Source organism: Nyctibius grandis, chromosome 7, assembly GCF_013368605.1.
Source record: "Nyctibius grandis isolate bNycGra1 chromosome 7, bNycGra1.pri, whole genome shotgun sequence".
NCBI classification, from domain to species: Eukaryota; Metazoa; Chordata; class Aves; order Nyctibiiformes; family Nyctibiidae; genus Nyctibius; species Nyctibius grandis.
In genome coordinates, this window is record NC_090664.1 from 31,349,307 (window position 1) to 31,366,202 (window position 16,896).

The 16,896-nt window shown below is 42.7% G+C and overlaps 1 protein-coding gene across 2 annotated transcripts in view; it reads right to left on the reverse strand.

Annotated features, from left to right (window-relative positions):
• PPP1R9A (protein phosphatase 1 regulatory subunit 9A) overlaps positions 1 to 12,112 on the reverse strand; it is a 160,670-nt gene extending 148,558 nt beyond the window's left edge. For both annotated transcript variants that reach the window (XM_068404446.1, XM_068404445.1), the window contains exons 1-2: positions 11,942 to 12,112; positions 8,916 to 10,600 (exon numbers count right to left, since the gene is read on the reverse strand). In XM_068404446.1, coding sequence (XP_068260547.1) covers positions 8,916 to 10,376 — 1,461 coding nt within the window. In that variant the 5' untranslated portion in view covers positions 10,377 to 10,600; positions 11,942 to 12,112. The remainder of the gene's footprint in view (positions 1 to 8,915; positions 10,601 to 11,941) is intronic.
• Positions 12,113 to 16,896: the final 4,784 nt, after the last annotated feature.

Here is a 16,896-nt window from a genome sequence, read left to right on the forward strand (position 1 = left end):
TACCATTTTTTTCGAGAGTGCTCTAAATCTCTAGATTCCTGAGTTCTCTCTGATTTGCCCTTGTGAAAAAAATGCAGAATTAAAATATTCTGAGTATTCTGTTTAAGCAGTCCATGCACAACAAAATCTACTGGACAATCACTTAAATCAACATTAACGAACAGGTATCTTTGGGCTTCTAAGAACGCAGAGCTAACAGGCAAATATTTAAATATGTCAGAATCTACATTTCCACAGAATCTAAATATGTGAGTATCTAAATATGTCAAGAGTCCATCTTAAAGATGACTGCAAGCTTATAAAGATGTAAAGACGATTACAAGCTGTATAAAATCTTGGGATTTTTTTTATCATAAAGGCCATGATCTAGATGAATTAGACAGGAGTTTGATAGCACGACTTTTAAAAGCCTCTATAGCTTATTGCTTTTAAACAAATGTGACTAGTAAATTTGAAAGAACAGGTATCGTATCAAATAAAAGATCCTAAATCTACATGCGGCATAGCCTGAATATTAAAAGATAACCTCTCAATGTGAACCAGCATCTTATGCCCTTGAGATTGCACACTGAATACTAAGGCTGATGGAAACTGCAGAGAGGAACATAAAAAGTTACAGATGTGCATAGACTAAGTGCAGCTGTACGTGTAATAACGCAAGGCAAACGGGTCTCAGAGATAAGTTCTGCATCCACACCTTCCACTGACTTTATCATATGGAAATATCTGAGTGATCTGACAGGTCTCTTGAATCAGCTCTAGTGAGTACAATTAGCTTCTGCTCTCACTAGGTAACTTTCTATATAAAAAAGGACACCACAGAATAACAGCTATTGGTTTGTACCATTTAATTACAGGAATGTCAGGTATTTTTTTTAACAGATTATTTGTGGCCTGCAAGTTTAACAGTGCTGAAGGAAATTCCAACCCTTAACAGAATTAATAGACACTGTTAGACAATACAGTGATCTATCAGGAACACAGGAAAAGAGTGCCTGCTATTACAATTCTTTAGTCTTAGTTGGAAAATGCTCAATCCACCTTAAAAGTGGAATGCTGCCCCTTAGCCTTCAGGTGCTTTTTCTTTATGAATATACCAGAGATACAATTATGCTCTTTTTCAGGCTTTATCTTTCCCCACTGAGCAAGATAAGTTTCTTAAGCCTCCTGTTTTATGATAGAATTAACCAAGAAAAAGACAGATAAGAGCAGCAAGTTGCTGCATCTCTTCCTGCAAACTCACTTGCGTTAAGCAGAATCCACCAGACCCGTTCCAGATGAAGTCTCCTTAGCGAGTTACAAAATGAAACTCTCAATTCCCTATTGCTACCAAAATATTTTGCTTCATGTATCTAGAATGCCACTTCCCTTCCTCACAGCTGCATCGCACCGCGGGTTACTGCTGCCATTCTGCGCGAGCGAGTCACAGAGTGCCTTTCTCCTTAGCTGTTATCCCCTACAAATGAGTCACTAGCTTACGGTGAAACTTCTTAGCTCATAAATCCATCCCCACTACTCAAGTCCTCCCATTCACCCATATTTTACTGTAATCCTAGGCAATGGCAAGGCTTCCCCACTCTCTGTCAAAATCAAGCATCATTAGTGTGCTCCAACTTTCCGAGACAGAACTACTGAAATTTTTAACAAGGTCTTCTATCTTATCAAAGGCAGACACTAATTTAGTCTGACATATGCTACCTCTCATAAATCCATCTACATGTATTCCACTTTTCCATTTGCCTCCCTGCCTTTGATTCTTTTTAAAGTTTTTTTTCTATTGCTTTGCTATAGAAAAAAAAAGAATAATTTTCAAGCTGCCAGAACCACCTCTTCTCTACTTTCTGAAAAATAACTACTGCATTTGCTCTTCTGCAGTTAAATACCGTCTCTGTTTTGATAGTACTCTGTTTGTCTTGAAATGTTTACTACAAGACTTTCTAAAATACAATTTCTTTCACCCAGCCCCCTACAAACCTGAGCTTAGGAACTTCTAGGTTTCATCTTCATTTCACTGTAAGAATTTCTGCTCTAAGGGTGTCCACCTGTATACATTTATTTCACTCTTAATCCCAATTCTATGTTCAACATGACCAACTGCACCAAAAATTAAGGCATGAAATTCAACAAGGCCAAGTGCAAGGTCCTGCACGTGGGTCGGGGCAATCCCAAGCACAAATACAGGCTGGGCGGAGAATGGATTGAGAGCAGCCCTGAGGAGAAGGACTTGGGGGAGATGGTTGACGAGGAGCTCAACACGAGCCGGCAGCGCGTGCTTGCAGCCCAGAAGGCCAGCTGTATCCTGGGCTGCATCAAAAGCAGTGTGGCCAGCAGGTCAAGGGAGGTGATTCTGCCCCTTTACTCTGCTCTCGTGAGACCCCACCTGGAGTACTGCGTTCAGCTCTGGGGCCCCCGACATAAGAAGGACATGGAGCTGTTGGAACGAGTCCAGAGGAGGGCCATGAAGATGATCAGGGGGCTGGAGCACCTCTCCTATGAAGACAGGCTGAGAGTGTTGGGGTTGTTCAGCCTGGAGAAGAGAAGGCTCCAGGGAGACCTTATAGCAGCCTTCCAGTACCTGAAGGGGGCCTACAGGAAAGCAGGAGAGGGACTTTTTACAAGGGCATGTAGTGATAGGATGAGGGGAAATGGTTTTAAACTGGAAGAGGGTAGATTTAGATTAGATATTAGGAAGAAATTCTTTACGGTGAGGGTGGTGAGACACTGGAAGAGGTTGCCCAGAGAGGTTGTGGCTGCCCCCTCCCTGGCAGTGTGTAAGGCCAGGCTGGATGAGGCTTTGAGCAACCTGGTCTAGTGGAAGGTGTCCCTACCTATGGCAGGGGGGTTGGAACTAGATGATCTTTAAGGTCCCTTCCAACCCAAACCATTCTATGATTCTATGATATAAACTAGGAATGATAGCTCTGACTGTAACCTCATGCTCACTGCATAACACACAACTTCATTTCTTGTTTCATTTTTGATGGATAAATAGCTTTTTACTACTTGGATTGTTTTCCTTTACAAGGTCAAACTCAGCCTGACTTCTGGCAACATCTTATTCACACTTTAAGACTTCTGAACTCTATGACAGTCTTCATTTTTTGAACAACCGCTTTTGCCACTCCTTGAAACTTCTTGGCTAGCTTCTGAAACTTTTTGGCTGGCTCTTCTTCCCATTAGGTCTGCACTTATTCTGCTTGTGTATTCTGCTTTTTCTTGGGATGCAAATCCTATGCACTTTTTCTAATTCTGAATCAAAATGGTTCCAAGAACCCACCATTAGCTTCCTTAGCTCCTTGGTTCAACTAATTTCAAACCATTTCCCCACAGTTTCTCAGGCTGCTTTTTTGAAATTCAAAACCTTTAACTGGAAAACCTTTTCAATCTAAACCGCATAAACCTCTGATGCCAATTATTCAATCCAAACTTGGTTTCTACAACCAGCTCTTCTAGAATGTCCTCAATGCTTATAAAACCCAGTTTAAAGCAATATTATTTCTTTTTAGTTCAATAACTCTGTGTGAACATTGCATCCAGGAATAACTGCTCCCTAGAATTAGTAGTGAAATTATGACCCGTACAAGAGTTAAAGTCTCCACAGCATACTGTGGCAGGCAAATAACTTTATTCCATCTGCTGTATTCCAATAATTCCATGTATACTTAATACAAGAAAACTCTTTTGCATCTGAAATTACTGTGAGTGAAAGACTCACCCAGTGAAAGTATACAATTCCAACTCAATAATACACTTCACATATGAGATAACCACACACAACACACTTTCCTTTTAATAATTAAACTAGCAACTTGTTCTGGAATGATTTATCCCTTCACTATTGTTCTTTACGTAAGAAGATCCAGTCTTTGAATCCTTAATATTTACTTCTCATTCCTTTTCCTCACAAATATATATAAAAGGTTCTGCCTTTCATAACAAGATCTTTCATAACAAATGTAACTGAAATAAAAGCATTAGGTCCCAGAAACGCTCTATATATCCTACCCCCAGAACAAAGAACCTGGTTTTACATCATCAACTTTCACAAATAATCAAAGTTAGCATCACAATCCTTGCAGTACAACACATTTTATTACTAACGTCTGCAGAGTTTCCCATACTCCACAATACCTGAAAAAAGTATAAGGTCATTTTGTGTAGCAGTATACACACATTTCAAGCTACCCAAGCAACAGCTCAGTATGTCAAGCTACTTCACAAGTCGAGATTAAGAGAATTAATTATGAACTTGCTGCCCATTTTACAGATTTCAAATACCAGCATAAAGGTTCAGTGATTTATTCAACATTACAGGAGACGAAGTCTAAGCCTACTTAATACCTAGTTTCATGCTTTAGCCAAAACTACCATCCACTCCCAACACTGTAAACAAAGCATGGACGCAGGAGCTAGAGTGGAAAACCAAATTTAAGGAAATGAAAAATATTCTTTCAGTGATTTCAGAAGGAAGCTACACATCTTTATTTATCTGTAAGGTTTCTTAATTAACCAATTCAAAAGTGGATGAATTTCACAGATACTGTAATCATTTTAAATCTAATATAGCCTCAGGATCTTTCTGCAAGTCCCGTCTTGCACACCTGCCTTCAACAAGTGTCCTAAAACCTGCTGAGACTACTTTATTTATAGAATCATAGGCTCTCCGAGGTTGGGAGGGAGATCTGGAGATCATCTAAATCCAACTCCACATTCACTTAAGTAAAACACGAATAGAAGTGGTGGCAAGTTTTGGAGCCAGGGACTGTATAGTGCTTGTAGATGGGTAACCTTCACTTATGACTTCTATGATCCAAAATACTTCATCAACATTTTAACAACAACAGGTAAATGCCATACTAAACATTGAATCAAGCAAGAAACACTTTTTTTTTCAACACTAAAACTTGAAATGTTTCTAGCAGACTTTATTTTGATGTTTACTGGACAAAGAATAATAATATTTTAGAGAGCAAAAATTACAGTGTCAGATTGTTTCAGATTCCTTCTTCACCACTATTTACATTACCTAATACATTTTAGTGAGAGAAATGAGGAATAACTAAAAGAAATACATGCTCCTTGAACTGATTTTTAACAAGAAAAATCATGATATAGTTCATAAGACATTTCAAAACAGCTGTTAAATACAAATGTCATTTATATTTTACACTAAACTACAGTCACAGCACTTCGTGTAAAACCTCTTCAAAGGCTCACACTAAAAGAGAGAGAGAGAGAGAGAGAGACAGAAGCACAAATTCCAATTCCTGAAGACCATCTGAACAAAACACAACCTGGAAAACTTAAGTGGTGTAGGGTATAAGATTCATTCATGCTGCAGGACAAAACAGAGGAAGAACATATGAAGCACAGGCACTAGTGATCATAATCCCTTCATATGGAATTAGCTGAAGCGTGAAAGAGCCATTTGCTATATCCCTTCCATTCCTGCTACATTCTCTCCCACCTACCCCAAAACTCAGAGGGGTCTGCAGAGAGGTCCCCTCACCACCACTGCACCCTAAGGAAGCTTTATGGAACCCTGAAAACTGCAGCAGCAGCTTGGGCTGAAACCCATCATTACACCACAAGTTACCTGCTGTCTGCCATACGGTCTGATCACATACTACCCAAACCTCTCCAACCCCTATAACTGCATAAGGCAAAGTCAGTGGAGCAGAAGGTTGCAAAAAGAGGCCCAGCAGGAGACGCCAATTGCTGCTAATAGCTTTAAATGGTTTAACATGTACCTGGTGCCAGAAGTAGGGCACTAACTGAAGATGCAGCCATCAGCTATCAAGATACCAGACATTCTGGACTTGGGGAGAGGAGGAGAGGTGAACATTACTCTTTCATCCTAATTCTACCCAGGATTCTATCCAGGACAGAGGAAGCATAGCTCAAAAAGGACTATGATTTGGACAATCAATATATTTCAATTTGCTAGAGGGCGGAAAGCCATGAGCTAATCAATTTTCCACTACTGGCAAACCTTGCCCAATTAGCCCATAATATTTGGGAAGCAGAATATAACCCAACCCTCAGGAAACCCTGCAAAACTCAACAAAAGGCCAATAAAACACAGAGTTTCTGCTTTTTTTGTGTGTAAAAAAGTATCTCTGACAAAACCAGGGCATTTTTTTCCCTCATCACATTTAACTTTTTCAACTTTTGCTGAAGGCCTCTACATCGCTATATAAACACTCATATCAACTGGTGTATCAACGTGCAGGTACCTTGTTTAGCAACATACATGCTCACGTCCACTCTCACTACCAGCACCAACTCTTGGGCCCTTTTAGGCTATTTTTTAATCAAACAGCGCAAAGTTAACTTCAGCTGCCACAGATACGCACAACTGCTCACATCAGTGATGCCACACTCCAAATACCTAGAAACTCTCCAAGCCTGCAGTGGCGCCTGGGCAGCCACCTACTCCTAAAGGGACTAATTTTCAACAGAGATGAGATCAGCAAACATATCTCATAATCCTAGAGCACAGTAAATGGCCCATGGAGCATGGGATCTGTGATAGCAAAATTACAGTCCGTAACAGAGCAGAATTTCCTGTATCCATTGACTTGAGTCTTTTTCTTTATAGTGAGTTTCTCAATAACTGGGTCTTTTTCCTGCTTGGGAGATGAACAGAATTCAGTCTTTATCAGTTGTATGAGTAAGATTTTTATTTATTAATCCTTCTGCCTATATTCCATTACTTCTCATAGCACAAAGCATTTCCCCTAAAGGGACCAAAAGGATTCCCCTTGGTGGTAACTGAATCTCTTTGCTCTTCAGTCTCAGCGCTCTTCTTATTTACTTCTTACACATTTATCTGAAAAATCCTTTGGAAAAATACTTCAAAGACGTTTATCTAAACCTCTTGAGACCTTCACGTAACAACTTTACAGCCGTAATTATCCACTCATTTCACAGGTCACACATTCAAATACCAATTTTGTTAATTATTTCAGAGCTCACCTGTAGCAGGAGAGTGGAGGTACGATACTGTGAAATCAGCATTAAACATCTTGAGTTTGGGTTGGACTTTTAACACCACTATCTAGCAGAGTAGTTAAGTAGAAATTGCTTCATTTATTAAAGATAAATCAGTTTTCAACAGTTCAGAAAATACTCCCATGTTGCTTTGTATTTTTTTCTCTCTCAGTTACTCTACACATGAGATGATGTTCAGGAAAGTATTAATGAAACCAGTTGTGCCCACTAACACACAAAATTGCCTAGAAGAGAAAAATTCATAAATTGGGAGGGAATTACAGAGCGCTGCAGAGAAAAGGGAGGAAGGCTCAAGAAGTAGCTTTTAATTTTCCACAACCTTCGCTGCACTTCCTCCTCCTAGTGCAAGCCTTCCACATGGTCTCACTTCTGTTTCCCCACGACTAACAGACTGTATGCACTGGAGGCACCCAGGACAAAAAGCAGAGGATCTCCCAAAGCTCCCAATCCCTCCTACACTGTTCTCTTTCAATGCAGCTTTTATTCTGTTTTCTTCCTGTCTACAATAAAAATGCTAAAATAATTAGAGCAATGATTCTTTCACTTTGGATAAGCTTGTTAAGAGTGCTTTATGCTTAAAACCATGACAAATGTACTCTTTTATTACATACACAAATGACTTTTGGAGCATTTTCCTGATGGACTGTTATTATTACTTGATAATATGTAATCTGAAATGAACATAGCATGAAAAACTTGAGAAGAAAAGAAAAATTTTATAACTAAATAATTGAGAGAATACTCTTACAGCAGTGGGCATGTCAGCATGATTCAGACAGATGACAGCAATGTACTGAATTAAGGATGTTACTGTTAGCTCTTTCAAAACAGCAAGAGCAGAAAAACCCAACCGTCTCAAGAATAAAATCAGTGGAGTCACTTTCTGGATTCTTAGCTGTTGGAACCATAATAAATGATAAAACAAACCTCTGCACATAATTGGTAGATCTTTCAGAAGAGACAACATCATCTTGTGTGTTAGTATAGCCTGAGGGGGAAGGCAGTGGGGGTGACAACTTCCATAATCCTTTGTAATAAAAGTTTTCTCTACTTCATCTCCAAAAAAAAAATTAAAGAAAACCAGCTAGTTTAATTATGGAAATAATCTAGAGGGAGCACAAACACTCTTAGAATTTTTGGTCCATGATGCAAGCCTGAATAAAATACTAACAAAACAAAATCCATTATCTTGGCTTGGAATATTTTCTTTCAGTGTAAAAAATGGTCTTTTTGAAGCATGAAGAACACAAGGCCATTCCCCTCCCTCCACCTCCCAATAAACAGATGTGAAAACCTGGCTGCTTCATTCAGATGAAAATTTCCTAATACAAATACACATCTTACCCTAACTTAAACCACAGGTGGTGTAAATGCAGATGATACTAATTCAGACCTAGAATATTAACAGTCCTCTACTAGTGAGACAGAATCACATTGCATTTCACAACACAGTATTTAAATACAGGGACTTTAAAGAACATCTGATGGGAGCTGAAGAAAATCCATTTAATCTAAAGAAGCTGTGATTTCAAATGAAAAAAAACAAGCAGCACAAAGGCCACTGAATACCCATTTCTACATTTCACCATGCGATTATTGTTCAGTCATATAAGTCAAAACATGCATGCTAAAATTCTCAAACTTCACAAACCCAGCTGTCATTCTCAATTTCTGCTGGCTTAGTCAGACATCAAGTAGTCTGGGAAATGACACAAGCTCATCAGAGCTCAGCTTCCTTACTTCATTTAAGATGATGCTCTCTGGCTGACTGTCATAAAAACGTGTATCGAAAGATCCTCTGCCATCTCTTCAAAGCTGAAATCAGCTGTCAAAATCTACTTCAAATAAAGTGGCATTTGAAAACGAACCAAATTGCAGAAAAAGCACATTGGAAACTTTACCTTAATTGGAGCACGGCTAAACCGTATTTTTCTGTTGGCTGGGATTTCATCTTCATCTGGCAATCCATTAATTTCAGAATATTCCATATCAGGTTCATAACAGTTATTTTCGTCACTGTCATCCTGATCATCCTGTTCCGTACCTGTCTCTCCCCAGTCAGAATTACATCTTGATCGTACCCGATATATATTGTAGTCAGAGTGCATGTACACATGGGAACTCTGAAAATTATTCACATCTTCATGCACTTTTTCACTCGCCTCATCATAATGGGACTCGGTAGCATCGGAAACGGCGTCTGTGGCAAAATCACCACCTGAAGTTACATTTCTTGGTAATTCTGCAGCTCTGATTCTATCAAAGACACCCTCTGCATGTTCTGAGCATTCCTTTTGTTGCAACAAAAGTTCTGTCTCTGTTTTTGACTTACTCCTAGCACAGCTGTCCACAGATCTTTCGCCATCAAGCACGTTGACCAAATCCTGTTTACTCACTGCAGAGCTCTCAACAGAATCAGCACTTGCCTCCGTACTCTTTATTTCTTCAGTTGCTTTTGAGCCTGCCGAAGTGCCTGTGGACGTCTTCTGTCTGGGTGTTGATGGCGTGCTATTCTGCTGAGAGTTCTCAACAGACATCACACCTGTACTCTGTTTGGCTGGGGGAGACCACGTGTTGGCATCTTTCAAAGGACTGAAACCCTCAAGGTTTGGAACCGGGGAGGAGATATTTGTGACAGTAGAGGAGAGGTTTAACGGATAGTGACCAGTTACAGAGTACTCTTCATTGTCTTCCGACTTTTCTACAACGATTACGTTGTGCGAGTCAGTGTTTTCAAAAACTGCGCTGAGCTGACTCACAGTTGGAGAGACCGTCTCTGTCCTTGGGCTAAGACTGTCCAGTGAATCAGTGCTGCCTCTGTGAGACTTAGAGCTGCACCACTCATCCGGAAGCTCATTGGAAACGACTTTCTCTTTCTTTGGGGAATAGCGATTGGAATGTCCTGTTTCATGAGCATTTCGCTCAAACATCTTCCGAGTTTCAGTAAACTTGGAATAGGAAGGACCATCATGCATAGTATCAAATCTACTAATCCTTTCCGAGACAGATGATTCCAATTTTACGATTGAACCATCTGCTTTTTCTACAAATTCTTTGGGCCTAATTCGTCTTTGAGGTGATGGAGGGCCACCCTTCCCCCTGGTTTTAGGGGTAACTCCAGCACTTTCAGTGGGCTCCATGCCCATCTGCATAAATAAGTTCTTAATCCTATTGACATTTGAGCCATATTTCCTTCCCCTGCTCTGCGAGGCCTCTCCTTCCTCTTTCGCTTTTTGGTCTCCATCTGATTTCGGTTTGTCAAAGGTGCTTTTCAGCGCCTGGAACTCAGTTCTGTAAGCGTTCCTGTGAGGAGAGGCACTTCGGAGGGTTGATCTTTCTCCTGAAGACTCCGTTTTCATCATGTTTACTCCAGGAGTGCAAAACGAGCTTACATAGTTTCTGTGGTACCGCTCTCAGTAGTCTCTCACAAGTGAGATTCTGCTCGAGGAGTGTTTTTCTCAGGGGGCACTGCCCTTCAGCAGGTCCATATTTGAGAGAAGATCTGGAGGCAAATATCTAAACACATGTGGTCAATTCTGACAAAGCAGCACAACCGAGAACTCTCAAGAACAACAGCTGATTTAACCTGCAACAGAAAGGAGGGTCTTCTGAATCATGTCAGGTACTTGTACTTCTTTAAATCTAAGCCACAATTTCCATTTACCCTTATTCGATGTGTTTACAAAAAAAAAAAAAGGCAAAAAAATTACAACCTAACATTGCACAGACACATGAAAACTTGTCATTACAAACTTTTTCAAATTGACTGTTGCATAATTTGCAATCTATAATGGAATTCCATAGTGAAAGAACGGATTATCGCATCTCACCATTCAAAAGTACTGTATCACACCACAAACATGAATGCAAAGGAAAGGCAACGTGACTTGAAAAATAACACTACTTCTGTGTTACTGAACTTCTCTAAAAATTTAATTTAAAAAAAAAACTCCAAATCAAACCTCTGAGTTACTTACATCTAACTATAAAGTAATTCATGCAAACATGATGCTTCTGCTTCCCTGGGGCAATGCAAGACAACCCTTGCACTCTCAGAGGAACATAATGGTAGAAATACCTTCAGACATAATACACTTAGAAAGGCAAATTAAACAGCAGCTCGAGGGAGTAAGAAAAACGGCACCCAAAGTTAAAGTCCCCAGTTGACACGGTAAAGAAAATGAAATCCCCTTAGAGCAAGTTGCCCCTTGTCACGGGCAGCGGTTTTAGCACCTGGAAGAGCCTGGAGTTGCCTAAGGAGGAGCTGCAGAAAGGGAGCCAGGGGCTGGATCCGCTCCCACCCCCCGGGCCGAGGGGCTCGCAGGGGCCGCCGTGCCGGAGGTCTCCGGCCTCGGCGGCCGCCCCCAACCCCCGCACCCCCGCGAAAGGCAGCGCGGGGCTCACCGAGAGCCAAACCCCTCTCCCTGCTAGTCCCTTCCTCCTCCCCAGCCCGCGCCGCCGCTCCCGCCGAGACGGGGACGGCTCGTTTTGGGCGCTGCAACACACGGTGCTCGTACCGACGCGGAGGACCCCGCCGCCGCGGCGGGAGAGGCGCGCCCCTCCCCGCGCACCTCCGCGCCCTGCTCCCGCCGCCCCTACCCGTGCGACGGGTGCCGATCGCCACGGGCGACCGAAAAGGCCACACGGCAGCGGCTGCCGGCGAGACCCGCCGCTTCTGACAGTCTCGCAGAAGGCAAAGAACTTAACCCGAGAGGGCAGCGCCGGAGCCCCTGCGGCTCCTCCTCGGGCGGCCGCGCCGCACCGGCGGGCTGGAGGCACGGGGCCCCGGGCGGCAGCACCTTTCAGCGAGGCAGAGCCCGGGCAGCCGCCCCCGCGCGGCCGGGCCCCGGGAAACAAAAGCGCGGTGACAGGGCTGCTCCCCCGCGGCGCCCGGCGCCTCTCCCGCCGAGCGCGCACGCCGCCTTACCCAGCCGAGAGCCGCGGCGGGCTCCCCCAGCCTCCCGCCTCAGCGCTGCCCCCGCTCCTCCTCCGGCCCGCGGCGGCTCGGCGCCTCTGTGCAGAACGGCCGCTGCCGCCGCCCGCCTGACAGGAGGCAGAAACCGCCGCGGCGCCTCAACGCCATTGCAGGCAACGGCGGCGGCTGGGGCACCGACACGGCTCCGCGCGCACTCCCGCGGCGGCAGCGCGGGGGAGGAAAGCCGCCGCGCCCCGCCGCAGCCGCGCTCCCGCCCGCCGCCCGCCCCTCCGCCACGGCGCGGCCGCCGCGCCCCCGCCGCGGGACGCGCCCCGAGCTGCCGCTGCCGCCCGCCGCGGGGCCGCCCGCCGCTGCCGCCGGCGGGTGACAGGTGCCTCACCTCCTCGGCGAGTCGCAGTGGTTCGCTCCGCCGGGGGGGGCGGGGGAGGCGGCGAGCCGCGCTCCCGCTGCAGTCCGGCCCCGGGCGGTTACCGCCGAGCGGCGGAGGCCGGGCCCCACCGCGGCCACGCCACCTCCGCGCCCGGGCGGCGGGCTCGCCCGCGCCGCTCCCCCGCGGTGCCAGCGCCGAGCCCCGCTGGCTGCCCCCGACCCGGTAACGCTCGCTTCCAGCCTGACCCCCGGGGATCGGGCTGGTTCAGCACCCGCCCGTTTCTGAGCAGGGCAGCGTGCCGCCACACCGTGGGCGGGGGCAGGGCCCGGTCCCGCCGGCGGCCCGCAGAGGGAAACCCCCGCTTTTCCCTACTGCGGGAAACCTGCGAGGCGCGGGTAGCACCGGGCGCCCTGAGAGCTCGCAACCGATCAAGACCCAGCGTGTTCCCCCCTCGCCGTTAAGCCGCTTAACCCAGCCCACCTGAAGGAGTAACGTGCTGGTAACAAACCCAGGCGAACCGCTGAGCAACCCGGTGAACGCGACTCGTTCCGGCGACTGCTGACGGGGACGGAGGATGACAGTGGATTACCCTCAGAGCACAACCACAACCAGCACGCCTTTATTGTTTGTTAGCTGGGCGAGTTCACCACAAAAATGTTTTATGCAGTGAATATGAAAACTTAATTGCGGAACATGAAATCTCTAGGTAATTTGTAAAATTGGCAATCCGAGAAGGTAATGTCTGTTAATCACATAGCAACTCCTCAGCGAAGTTCATTAAACTAATTGCATAAATATCCAGAAAATGGCCTGGGGACGTACGCTGCAAATTCTGAAAACTAATTACTATGCATACAGAGTCAAGACAGCAGTGACTCAAAGACATCAGGTATATAGGTTCACAAACTTAATTCATTAGTTTTAATGAGACTGAAGCATGGGTACTATATACTATTACAAGTGTTCACAGGTGTCAATCTCTAGTTAATCTAATTTGCACCAAGGGTATGCAGTTCAAAACCTTTGCCTCAATAACGTTTTAATAACCCGCACATTAATATTGACAGGCAAACAACAAATCTTGTAAAACAGACTGAAAAACAGCATTTTGACAAATATATATGCAAGAGGCCAGGAACAGAAGTGAGGACATCTCAATAGTGGTTTTCCCACGGCCTGTCCTGGTGTGCTGCACGGCCTCCACGCAGGCTAGTGGTGCTGCCTGAGGACGGAGGCACAGGATTCGTGATGTTCTGCAGGCTGCTGAGCATTGTGGTGCCAAAGCTTACTAGCACAGCAGGGAGAAAAGGAGATCAGATGAGGTATGTAATGAGCGAGGATAAAGGCAGCACCTGAGCTTCAAAAGCAGATACAGAAAACTCTCCTCCTGACACTGTTTCCCAAAGCAGAAGAACGAAGAAACAACTGATGCATGGCTGCTTGCAGTGAGGAGTTCTGCAGGTGGATTCCCTGCACAAGGACTAAAAATATCACAGCTAACCAGGACATTCCCTATTAAATTCTAAACATCAGATAACACACCAGATCTGAAGCCCAACCTCTCTGGCAGTGCCTTTCTATCAGTATGATTTTGTAGAAGTGAAGCTGTAAGAACACTTACAAGAGCTGCTTGACTTTTGAAGATAAATATACATTAACAGAACTTCAGGTGTCATTGAAGAAGAATAGAGACATAAAGCAGAAATTTAAACATTTTATTTCCTAACAATGCAGAGTGGTTGAAGAGCTTAGCATGTACCATATAGGTATCTGGAAGAGTTTTATAATTCACATACAAAAGAAAAAAAAGGGACACAAGCAAACATTACACAATGTATGAAACACTTGAAGCAAAAAGGAAAGTATGTACTACCATATATACATAACCAGAGCCATAAATATCATTAAATCCTTTTTCTAACAGAAGTTTGGCAAACAAAATGACCACTTCTGACCCATAATATATATTTTAAACAATGTACCCAAGCAAATATTTGTATTATTTCATGGCAGAATAGTAAAAATCATATTATACTTTAGTAGAAAGTAAGGAAAATAAGAAAAGGAGGCAACTCACTGATGCTGATAGAAGAAGCACACAAGAAATCTCAAGTTTTCCATGATGACAGAGAGAATATATTACATTTATGTTCTCCTTAAATGTGTTCTAAGTAGACAGCATAGACATTCAAGCATACAATACCCAGCTTTGACACAGAATCTAACGTAAAATTATTTTAAGTAAGTTCACGTTCCTTCGATACCACCTCCTGTTCAGAATAGCCAAGATTTGTAGAAACTACTGGCAATTTCGGCTGCTCAATCAGAGACAGTTTGGACCTTATTTAGGGGTTCAGCTTTGGTCACTGACATTGAAGATATTAAAACTTACTAATTACTTATAAGAAATTTAAAATCTACATCCTCATTTACAGAGTGCCTATGTTAAAGAATATTATTATAGTCTCCAGAATAATAAATTGTATTTTGATTCGACTGGTATGTCACTTTTCAAGACAGACTCTTCATATATGAGCATGACCATGCAGCTAATTATAAAAATCAGAATTGTGTATCCTTTTACATTTTCAATATTCTGTGACAATCCTTTTGACTAGAAAGTATTTTTAGGCTCTGCTAAAGCATGATTGACATTTCTGTTAATTCCTGAGCAACATTAAAATGCTGCACAGCATACTTCAGGGAAGATAGGAGACCAAGGCCTCCTTATGATGTTAGTATAAATTCAGAGTAACTTCACTGAAGTTACAGAATTACTCTGCTTCCCAGCCAATGGGAATTTAAAATCTGTTCAGCTTAATATTTACATATGATAGAGTCTGACTGTCATTTTACTTGCACCGGAGTAGCAACTCCATTCAAATGATTCTGAATTCGCACATGTGACTGGGAGAGAGACCCAACTTGTTTAACCTGACAGCATCACTTTAAATTCTACTTAGTATCTTTTAAAACTGGTTTTGATGGAATCCTCCAACACTGAAAATAATTGATTTTCTGTTTATTCTAGATGTGTGAATTATATTTACCAATAAACATGACTATTTGGATGTCACTGATGGGTTGTTTTGAGTCACTTCTGTGCTTCAAAGCCACAGAGGTTTTGAGATAACGATTTATTTGCGCAGCAGAGCAGCAATGCAAGTTTTTCCACAGGGCTCAGGCAAAAAAAGAAGATCATTCCATCATCTGTCTCCTGTCAGAGTCTTTAAAGTCTTGCAAGATAATATCTGTATGTACATGTACAAATGGAAACTATTTACCTATTCTGATCTTTGGCTAAGAAAGCCTCTATCTGCTATCCTGCCAAACCACTGGCGGGGAGGAGGTTTTTCTTCCTTACACGTATCAGAGCATAAACAGAATTTAGCTCTATTTTTTGACACTCAGCCATGAATTCTTATTACATAATCCAGTTTAAAGAAAAAGATCTTGTCTGAACAAGATACATACATTTTGGCAGGTAAGGAATGTTCAAGTTAGGGTTCCCCTGTACCAGAGTAGCAGGAGACTAAAATAAACAGCAAACAAACAGCTGTAATAATGAGTTGATAACCTTTAGTTTCAAGCATTAGCAATCTGTGATTGCAGTATGTGTAATTCTTTTATATAGGAAGCCATTAACAGTTAAAAATGGGAACTCATTAATATCACCAATTTGGCAACTTCAGAAGATTGTGCTGTTTTTACATAGAACATGTTAAACTACTTGAAAGCTCAAGAATAGCGTCAAAAAAAGAGCTGTGTCCTGAAAGATCTGAAGAAAATCTCTGCTAATGATAGCAAAACTGCATGTTCTAGCAGTTTATCAGAAAGGCAAATATTAGCATTATTAAGGCCTAAAGTCAGACGAGTATAGCCTCTTCTCAGTTACAGTGAGGAAACTATCACATCCATTCTTAAACATTCTGCTTTTAAATTATTCAAGAAATGCACATTTATGGCTAGAATAAAATAGAATTTTAAAAAGGGAAAGATAGGAATTATACACTGCATACAACTACTTACATTGAAATAGTGGGTTTGCCTATATTAAAAGCTAGAAATCTTAAGAATGGTCAAAAGAGCTGTATTTCACACAGCTGTCTCTCATGGGCCCTCAATACTGCACTCTGAATTTATAGCACAGCACAGACAACTATTAGTTACCAGCCTAGCTAGAAAGATGCCAGCTAGTTGCAGAAAATATATGATCTCATGGGAAAGGAAAAAACTAAATGTTCGGTCTGTTAGGAATTTGCTAAGAATCAAACCCTGGCAAAACTCATATTTCATGTTAGGCTGCTCAAGTGGGGACATTATTAGGAAACATTCCAGAAACCAGATTAGTTGACAAAATGAGTGAGATACTCCAAGGTGAATGGTACCTGTCACATACCTTGATTCATCAGATAAGTATCAAATGTAAATACATGGTATAGAAAACTCTTCATCAGCGAGAAAGATTCATACTTGGAAATGTTACTAATTCAACTATTCCTGACCAGAAAAGCAGAAATAAGAGATAGTTGGGAGCCTCATAACAATTTAATAATTAATATTTTTTCTTAATGGA